Source organism: Nematolebias whitei, chromosome 2 (genome assembly GCF_014905685.2).
Source record: "Nematolebias whitei isolate Nwh7 chromosome 2, NemWhi1, whole genome shotgun sequence".
Lineage (NCBI taxonomy): Eukaryota > Metazoa > Chordata > Actinopteri > Cyprinodontiformes > Rivulidae > Nematolebias > Nematolebias whitei.
Genome location: NC_056499.1, coordinates 23,716,851 through 23,727,702, shown reverse-complemented (window position 1 = coordinate 23,727,702; position 10,852 = coordinate 23,716,851). Strand labels below are relative to the sequence as shown.

General features: G+C 37.4%; 1 protein-coding gene across 1 annotated transcript in view; it reads left to right on the top strand.

Annotated features, from left to right (window-relative positions):
- Positions 1–1,634: 1,634 nt before the first annotated feature.
- Positions 1,635–10,852, top strand: part of LOC119423517 (pyruvate kinase PKM) — a 17,137-nt gene continuing 7,919 nt past the window's right edge. Inside the window, exons 1-2 of the mRNA XM_037690918.1 lie at positions 1,635–1,721; positions 7,504–7,692. Of these exons, the coding sequence (XP_037546846.1) occupies positions 7,532–7,692 (161 nt within the window). The 5' untranslated portion in view covers positions 1,635–1,721; positions 7,504–7,531. The remainder of the gene's footprint in view (positions 1,722–7,503; positions 7,693–10,852) is intronic.

Below are 10,852 nucleotides of genomic sequence, written 5' to 3'. Positions count from 1 at the left end.
ATATTCTTAACTTATATTTGACAACATGGGCTCAGAGTTGAACTCTTGACCAGCTTCACATAAAACAATTTAGAAAGTTTTATACATTGTTAGGTGGTTTTTCTAACTTTTTAAATAAGCCCCTAAATCTGCATTTTTAGATTTTCCTAAATCACTTTAATCCCATTATAAAATCCAGTGTAGTTTTACTTATAGCAATCTTTAATAAAAAAAGTAGTATTCACATCCTAAAGCAAAAGGTGTGGACTTCGCTTCAGTGGGAATTCAACTACAGTATTGATATAGATTCAATACACAGAGTGAAATATTTCAAGCCTTTATTTCTTGTAATTTTGATGATTATGGCTTACAAATAATGAAAAAAACTAAATTCCGAGTCTCAGAAAATTAAAATATTGTAAAGAGGTTCAATATTGTAAACTCCTGGTATCATGCCCTATTCAGCTGATTAACTCCGGAGCTACAAATGTCACATTCCTCCAGTCAAGTCACTCCTGAACAAGCGACATCAGAAATGTCTTACATGGCTGAGGAGAAAAATAACTGAACTGTTGCTCAGTGCTCCAATGTCCTCACATTAAAGTAAATTGTGCATGTCATTTGGAAATCAAGTTCCCACAGTCACTCTGGAGGAATAGTGGAGAGGTCCAGAATCCATGTTGCTTGAAGTCCAGTGTGAAGTGTCCACCATTAGAGATGATCTGGTATCATGTCTTCTGCTGGTGTTGGTCCACTGTGTTTTCTGAAGTCCACAGTCAACACAACATCTATCAGGGGATTTTAGAGACTTCATGCTTCCTTCTACTGACAAGCTTTATGGAGATGCTGATTACATTTTCTAGCAGGACATGGCATCTGCTCACACTGACAAAGGTACCAAAAGCTGGCTATGTAATACATATTCTAATTTTCTGAGAGAAACAGAATTTTGTTTTTTGCATTATTATACTGTAAAATTACAGTAAAGGCGTTTAACTCTGTGTATAATGAATGTATGCAATATAGCTTCACTTTCGGAAATTATTGACAATAAAAACTGAACTTTTTTTTTTCCACGATATTATAATTTTTTTTTAATGCAACTGTAAATCTGGACAGAAGCACCACTGTCATGCTATTTCATTATTTATCGGTAGATGGCGGTATTGTGTCGCATTCTGCATTTTAGTAATTTACTTCGCCTCGTCATTGTTTGAATGGGTTGCTAGTCAGGCCCGAGTTGATAGCCAGCGTTAATGTCTAAACATTTTTCCATAAAAAGTAAATAACAAGAAGAACACCAACCACACGACTGCATGTTTTGTTTTTGTTTTTAATCAAGAAACAACCCTTCATCATGCAGTCACATGTCACACTTCATGCGCTCCTGTTGCATTCACGCAATCTGATTGGCTGCTACCTTAACCAAGCACTTCTATTACGTATTAGCATATCCTTCCGCGTCGTTCATCGTTTATTCGTTTTACAAACTTCTGGTTTAAAAAGCAACAACAAAATAAAAACAAGTGTTTGATCATTTTCACAGCGACTGTGGTTGAGACTGTCGTGAAAAATTAGTTTATACTGTTCTTACTTGTCTACATCCTGTCGGATGGATACGCTTCAGCATCCCTAGAAAGTAGTTCCATAGCGTGAGGAAGAGGAACTGTTGGGGATCACCTTGAGCTGCTCTCAGTCTGCCTGCAGTCGCATCGGTCTCAACGTTGCCTATTTGATCCAAGGTGGGTATAATAAACAGGGCCTTAAGTTAAGATATTTAACGGTAGTTTAAACATTTGCTATCCAACTTTTATGTATTTTATCGCCTTGTCCATTCGGTTTTTTTTTTTTTTTGTCGCAGAGTCATCCTTGGCGCTGGTAAATTCGAGTATTTTGATTGACCAGCGATTTTTAACTTTTACTTCTACATCTGGTTATTAAATTAGCTAATATATCTGAATGATTGAAATAAACAAATTAGATTTGTGTTTCACATACGACGAGTTAACGATGGAGTAAATGAACGGGGGAAAAAAACAAACAAATCTTTTTTTTCTGCTACTGAACACTGTTTTTATTCGGATACTAGCATATACCTTTAACTCAAACCGCCTATACTTTTTGGTTGTATATGTAATATCTAAAATATGTCTTAATGTAATGTTAACCGTTGTTGTACGAATGCTTCCTGGTGTGGGTGTGGCTTTTCCGCTTTCTCGACCTCCTATTGGTCAATCTCCCTGAAGCCTTTCGATCAGGAAAATGTGACGCAGGATGTGAGAACGTGACCTTTGCCGCATCGTCGGAAATTTAACCTAGGCTGCGTTTAAATGTATGACGTGGACAAGATTTTAACTGGCAACACAAACGAGATAGTTTAGTCGTGTATTATTGTGTGAATTAGACCTTTTCTTATGTGTTAATGTTGCATAATTCAATTAGACCGTCATACATTGCTTAAGTCAGGTATGTTTCTGTTATTGCTTTCTCTTGAAAATGTCTAAATACAAGTCGAACCAAGAATTTTGTAAGATATATGAGTGTGGTTTGAAACGTGTTCATAGCCTCTGCAGTGGCATGCTGCAGTGAAAATAGCACTTATTCACACTGAATACACAATGTGGGGGTAGATCTCACCGTGCCTGTCTAGACTTATACTGCAATGTTTGGTATGCTATTTCATTTAAATCTGACATTTTTTTTTTTTATTAAAAAAAAACAACTTAAAGTTGACAAACATGGTTTGTTTAATTTCAACCTATTTATTTGATTCCCCTGATCAACATCCACAGGCACGGTGACCAAGCCTGCAGCATTAGAGCTTGGAGATGGTTTGTAATGATGCAAGAAAACTGTTTGGTGTCAAACACAATTTTGGAGGCTTTTGTTGTTTTACCTGTTTAGTCTGTTCTCAAAATGTAGTGAGTAGCCTCAGGGAGTCCAGTAAAAGAGACAATGGTGAGTACCTTGGAGGCACTGTCCACACAGGAATGAGGTTTTATGAAAAGGCTTTGATTGTCCTGATGCATGCTCAATAATCCAAGTAGATAAATCTAACATTAAGTCAGGTCGTCTGGACGGATTCTTCTTTTTTGAACAACAAAGAAAAATCCATCCAGAGGACCTGATTTAACTTTATTAAAAGGCTTTAATTGTTTTAGCCTTGCATCCACACAAATGGCGCTTTGCCACTGTTTCTACAGTCATCGGTTCCACACCAGTTAAGGGCCTGCCCACTACCAGAACTCACCCCTACTCAGCCCAGTTTATGGTACCGCCTTATTTGGAGTTATAAGTGAACTACTCCAAGGTGACAATTTTGACGTAAGCAGACTAGCCATTGACTACGTCAATAGATGACTTGCCCAGCAATAGCTGCAAACTACATCTGAACAGCCGTTTTCGTGTCGATCGTTGTATAGTGTGTGTTAATTTGTTTTTTCTAGTTCAGCATGGAAACTCCAAAAATAGCACCATAGACCAATAATGAGGTCCAGACCTTTTATGTTTTTATTGGCGGATCAGAGGATTTGGCGTGAGCTGGACAACACTAAAAGAAACGAGTGAATTTAGCATGATATATTGTAAATGTTGGCGCAGCATGGCTACACCCAAATTTTTAAGCAGATCCAGGATAAGTAAAAAAAATAAAAATAAATTGAAGTCAGTTTACAGTTACGATGCCTGCCCACTTTGCATTGACGATCCCACCAATGGAGCAGGAAAATGAGTCACAGTGGCAATTGACCTACACCTGCGAAGAACCAATAAGACAAGATTCGAGTTGCACTTATCAGTGACAAAGCAGCTAAATGTTGTAGGAGACCCAAAATAGTTGTTTTTTGTATACTAGATTCTAGAGCGAAAACGTCTTGAAATCCCATCTAAGCATTTTTACTAGGACATAGTAACAAACTTTTTTTAAAACATGGTCATAGTCCCACCTTTAATCTAACCGATGTCCTCAAAATGTGACACATGTAACAACAATAATGTTGCATTTTTGTTGCAAATACCAGTTGCTCAACTAAAGCAAAACCTTCATATTTTACTGTGTAACTTCAATAAGCAGACAAGACTGATTAGCAATAACAGCCACAAAAAGGATTTGGTTTTAGCTTTTGCATTTACCATCTTGGTCTTTTTCTTATTGTGTTTTAAAGTTTGGTGGGTTTGTTCCACATGTTTCATGTTGCTGGTCGCATGTTGTGGCAGCAGTGTGGTGCCACATACACACCTGGCGTTGTTACTGCAGCATGTTGGGATTTTTTTTGTGTTTCCGTGTAGATGAAAAGCATATTTTTAGAAACGACAAATAAAAATACCATTTTGGAAAGACTTTTCTGTTTGGACTGGCCTGAGTTCCTTGAAACCCAAACCCAACAAGGTTGCTGCAGTTCTGTCTGATAAGGAGCCTGGGTCTGCACAGATGACACTAGTCCCATGTACAGGTAGTTTCACCCCATGTGAAGCTGCATTATTGATCTTCAGTGACATTTTGACCTGCCACAATAATTTAGCTTTAGACACTACAAGTTTTTGGTAATCATTTGCCACTTCTGACTCACTTGGTGCCATTTCCTTATTGTATGCACCTTTTAATGTAGCAACACACGTAAGCAAATAAACTCACATTTTACAAGCATTATAGCTGAAGTACCATTGTACATTTCAAGTATTGCATTTCTAAAACCCAACCCTCCACTCTCTGCGTTATAATTAGTACAGGTTCTATATTTAGTTTTGAGCCCATATGACCATACAAGCAGTATCATTGGTGTGACACCATTCTGGTGTGTTGTTGGAAGTCTCATGCATGTCCATTGGATCAGGTCATGGCGACTGACCGCTTGCAGCAGGCGTTCGTCATGCCCTTTATCCTCATTGAATGGATTTACACTACTTGACCTCTTGAAAGAGTTGCACGTATGTGCATGCTCTGCAGCGCTCGATTCTGCTGTTACCAAGAGTGCCGTGTTAACTGGCACTGGAAGCTCCAGCACACTGAGCTTACTCTGGAGATCTTTGTTAGTAAAGCGCTTGGTTGTCCCCAGAAGGAAGCAGAGGATCTACCATGGGTATGTAATTTAGTACCGCTTCCATCATTTGAGCAGATATGAGTACTTCAAGGCCTCTTCTGTTCTTAATTGACAACTAGTCCCCTGTGATATCACACCCATAGCAGATGGTGGTGGATGTTGCTACATAAGGCTGTTCAGGTTATTTCCAAAATAAATAAGTTAAATTTATTTATTTAAAATCTAATAGAAAAGGATGGTGATGACAGTACAAGGTGGATGGGTTGGAGAGGATTATGAGGAAGCCAGCTTCCACAGCATTTGTGCATCTGTGTTAACATTTCTACTGCTGGCCTGTTGAAACTGATCACAACTTGTCCTGAGGTCAGATATAATGTTAAACTCCACTTGTGTTTTCTTGTTTTTCCATAAAATCCAGATTGCTGTAAATTGAGCCAGACAGGCAGACCTCCAACTGTCCTGTCATTAAAACAAATTTTTAAAAGTTTGAGGAGAATAGGTCCTAAATCCTTTTCTCCAAAAGTATCCCTTCATTGTTTTACTTTGTGAAGTTGTCACAGAATGTTTCAAAGTTGTATAAATGCAGGCTATAATATGACACTTTCCCTTTAACATTGTTCCAAATGGATGGATGTACTATTAGGAACAATATATATATATAATTACAACATATATTTGATTAAAGTATTTGGTTTGTGGTTCAAGTGAGCAGGACGGTTTTAAAATATGTCATCGATTGCTCATTTTTTAACTTCTGTGACTTTTCGTTTCCCTCCATCAACCATGCAACCTTTGTTGAACTGACATTTTTTTCTCCTAACCAAATATTTCACCCTCACTCCCCACCTACATCTACCCTGTAGTCTTTCCTTGTGGTTGGGCCCAGTGTGCCACGGCAGAGAGATGTGTCTGCACTCACGTACGTTCGTGGTTCTGCCCCATGTATGGAATGTTAAATCATCAGTCTGTAGCTGCTGTTGGTTTAGCAGCTCTGCCTGGAATCCCCTCCTCTGATGCGTTTGTAATAAGGATGTGAGTAAGAGGAAGTTAGACCACTAGAGCTGCTCATGGAGGCCAACACGTGTCTTCAGATAATTTTGCACTACTCTAAAACTTACATGCTTATTTATTTTTGTGTTAATCCTAAAAAAAATGCATGTATTGCCCAGGGTTTCATTTAAGGCTACAGAACATTTGCTTTGACTGTATAAACGGACTAAAAGATGAAAGGGTTGTTTCCTCCTAAACGTCTTTGTTGCTCAGCCAGTGAGTGTTCTTGCTCAGAATGTTCTGCCATGTATAATTAAAGCTGAGGGAAACTTAATCTTTCCACTGGGTGGTTTAGTCTGAGGAGTGAGTTGGCACCTGGCACCAGTCATGCCTCACATTGTAATAATGGCAATGGACAATATGATAACGATGGTAATAAAAGCATATTGCTAAAATGTTGTTGCTATAAAAAATATTATTGCTGTTGCTGTTATTGCAAATGAAAAATGTCAAATTTCCAACATGTTAATTCTGCAACTAAAAATCGGCTTTCTGTTTGTTTAGCTATTTTGATGTGTTTTTTTATTGATCTGACTTCAGGTATTTTTGAAAATCAGAATGTTCTTGTTTTGATGCAGCTTTATTTAAAATCACTAACTATACATGCTGTTACGTACTGTTAGGCTGTATTACCACGTCTTCACAAAACTACATTTGTGCAACATCAAATTCTTTATTGCCGTTTCTTTTACTCAGAAAAGTATTTCAGTCAGTGTGAGTTATTAAACTGCCAACCTTATTCTAATTTGTTTTTGACAATTTGTTAAAGTCAGTCTTACTAAGCTGTTCTGTAAATCACTGCAGTATAAATCCCTAACATGGGTACAACCTTCCTCATCTTTAGATACAGGAGTGTTCACACCCTGCTCAAATACACGTGACCGTTTCTTGAAATACGTTTGTCATTGAGTACACACGAGGTGTTGATCTTTTTACTAATAAATCAGGATTTTACACATAGTTTCCATGCTACAATGTGGAGTGTGTGTCATAATGAAATCGTGGATATTCCACCATTGTCACAGTATGACTGTGCAGTGACTCAACTAGGAGTGGGTGGGGGGTTATATAAAATGTAGAATATGCTGAATTTTACTCATTTGAGTACAGATTATGGAATCACTTTGACAAATATTAGTTTTGGAGATCAAGATTTTTTTTAAATTTTCATTTTACAAATTAAAATACAGTCCACAGCTATCTTTAAAAGCCTGAATGTGGTTTGCATCAGTTTTACTTTTTGGGGATTGTGCAACTCAAAAATCATAAGCAAGACAAGTCAGACTTTCATAAAACCTATGCTCACAGTTGACCATTGTTTACATAGAATTGCACTATTTGTATTTCATAATACTAATATTAAATTGGCATATATTTTTCTTGACCTTTTCACTGTATAATTTCAGCTTCTTTTTTTCTTTTCCACCCTACGCAGAACATCCCCTGTTAAACCAGTGAACACCATGCCGCTGCCAAAATCTGTCGACATGGGCTCTGCCTTCATCCAGACGCAGCAGCTCCACGCTGCCATGGCTGACACTTTCCTGGAACACATGTGTCTGCTGGACATCGACTCTGAACCCACCACTGCACGCAACACTGGCATCATTTGCACCATTGGTTAGTTAAGGCTCTTTGTTTATGTTAGAGATCGTGTCTTACAGGGTGTTTTACACGTTCCCTTACTCAAGGAACAAATATAATAAATTTAAGTTCCACTAGCCTTGTTTTAAAGGTATATGTAGAATATTAAGTTATCATGGTCACTGTCAATACTATTCTGTAAGGATTTTGAATTCCTGCTTTATAATATCATAACTATTAAAAAAATAGAAAGTTTTGCATCTAACTCTAGCTTGGTGTTTAGATTAGCATCATACTGACAGATGTTTGCTGATATTTTACATTTAGAGCTCAGTTATGCCAATATAAATCATACCACTCAGCTAACGGGGGGTGCAATAATTGTTGCATTGTTTGTTGAATTCTTATCATCTTTGCAGGGCCAGCTTCCCGTTCTGTGGATATGCTGAAGGAGATGATCAAGTCTGGAATGAACATTGCTCGCTTGAACTTCTCCCATGGCACTCATGAGGTAAGATAATTTGTTTACCCTCCTGCAGCCCTTGGTCAAAATGGCCCACCAGGCTTCAGTCTTAAACTGAGGCCTTGTGGGTTATTTTGAAGGATTAAATCTGTTCTTTCATACAAAAATGTTGTGCACAAGCAGCTAACCATTCACTTTGTGACAACACAGTTGAATTGTGCTGAACATTCCAACCAAACATGCTTCTGTGCTCTATCACTGCAGTAGCTGGTATGTTGTGCGTTGTGCCAATCTTTGCTGTCTTTTCTCTTCAAACTGTTGTGAAAGTTGATTGCCAACAGGGTCACAGTGAAAAAGCACGCAATGCATTATCAAATGTAATCAGCTAGCTGCTTTATGAAAGAGCATCTGGTATAAATGGAAACAATAGTTGTAGTTAAGAGCTGATAAATGATGCCACATTTTAAAATGAAATGGCAGCAGACAGTGGTGTTCTTCCCAGGTTTTAAACAAAGCTTGTTATATCTTGCACACATCCAACTTCATTATATTAGAATAAAAATGTACATCTATTTATTTATTTATTTTTTGGTCTTAAAACGGGAGCAAAGAAATATAAGGAACTTATCAAACTTTATGCAACAAATATGACAAAACTTTAACCAGCATACTAAATGATGCAAGAAGAGAGACTGAATGGGCTTATATTAAGTAATGAACGTCCCTTGGAGGAAACAAACTGTGCTAGCATGCACCACCCACATGAGGAAGTTGCTCACTGTTGGAGTAACTGTCAGTCCTTTTTGAAAGTACCTTTATTTTGTTTTGTTTCTTTACACACCAAAATATTTTTCTTAATTTTTGTTGTTTTCATGCAGGTATACATACAAGTCCAAGTCAATTTAATTGTCATTCTCATCACTTTGTAGTGCATGACGTGGAATGACATTATGCACTCGAGGTCCCAGTTACACCCAACAATAGCAACAATATCCATCCATCCATCCATTTTCTTTACCCGCTTATTCCATTTTGGGTCACGGGGGTCGCTGGTGCCCATGTCCAGCAATCACTGTGTGAGGGGCGGGGTACACCCTGGACGGGTTAGCAACAATATAAAGTGTAAAAAGTAACAGTAAATAAAGATAGACACTAAGATATATGCTAAACAAACGCCAAACTGTACACTAACAGATCTAGGATATACGCTAAACACTAATCATGTAAAACTATATGGCGTATCAACAGCCCGAACATGAGTCTGTGATGAGCACATGGGTATGAATGAATACAGCAGCATGAGATCAGCAGCATGGATAATCAGCAGCACAAATAAGTCACATACTTATCTGTTAGAACAAGGTGATTGTCTAATTTCCTATTGCTTTTAGTTGTGGTAACTTTGTGTTGAGAGCTTTTTTGTGGAGAGGCATCAGTTAGTTTCCTACCAACTTGTAAAAATCTGAATGCAAAATTACAGCTAGAATTTAGTGTCTATATTTATATCTGACATATCTTCAACACCAATGTATCTGCAATTTACACATGACTGGCTCATGACATTTTATAAAATCTGACAATTTAGTGACAAAAGGTACCCAGCTTTAAGGCACTACATATTTTTGAGGAATATTTTACAAAGTCCTAAAACTCCATTTAGTTTTTAAATTACTTTTTGTTATGCCTTTTCATATTTCTATGAATCATATTGTTTTCATACAGTTTAATTTTTTTATTTTATTTTTTCTTTAGAATTTCTATGCTTTATAAATTTTAGTATTTCTCAGATGTTATCCCAGGTATGGGTTCTAGCTGCTTTATGTTTTTAGAATAGTTAGAATTTATGTCCCAACAAAGCTTAAGATGGCTCCTTGAAAATAAAAGGCGATCTAAAGTATTACTCGTCATTTCTACATTTCATAAACTAACAATGGTGAAGGTAAGCTCAGGTTTGGGGGACCCTGGAAAAAGCAGCAATGATCACTTGTGAGGTAATTTATTACTCAAAGCTCTGGTTTCCCAGGCGGAGAGCAGACACTGCCTTCAAAGTAATCAACTCTGCACTAACTGAAAATGACCCTTTTTATAAAAGGGCACGAAGACTAAAATCACATCATATTCTGTTCCAGCTTTTTCACAGCAGGACTAAGAGCCACTCTAATAGTAGTTGTAAAATCACTAAAACAAGGTATGGATGGAGAACAAACTTTGAGCACTCTATAAAACCGAGCCAGACATGAACAAAAAACATATCCGTCAGGATTTAACACGTCTATTTGTTGGCACATTAAAATTCTAATTTAGCTTTATTTCCACTCTATTTTTTATATTATATTTAAAAAAAAAAACTTTGCACTTCTGCTGACCTAAATAAACGTCCTTATCTTCTTCTCCCTGAAACTGATAATTGTCATAAATTTCAAGGGTACTTAAGGCCACCTGTTGATGACATCACTCCTTGTGAAACTGATTCAGTTTTATTACTGCCAACCACTTTACAGACTAATGTATATACTTAACAAATGCAGTCTCCTGGGCTTATTTATTGATGCTTGTAATCAGGTTTTGGCATTCAGCTTTTCTCCTTATGACTTGCATCTCCCACGTCGGTTGGGTTTGGAGAGAAAAACTGTGTGACTCTTGGTAATTCTGACTCACTTTATGGTTTTGTGAGTTGTCAGGCACGCCTTGTTAAGCTGCACCTGTCCTGATTTTCATGTCTGAGTAAAATGATAAC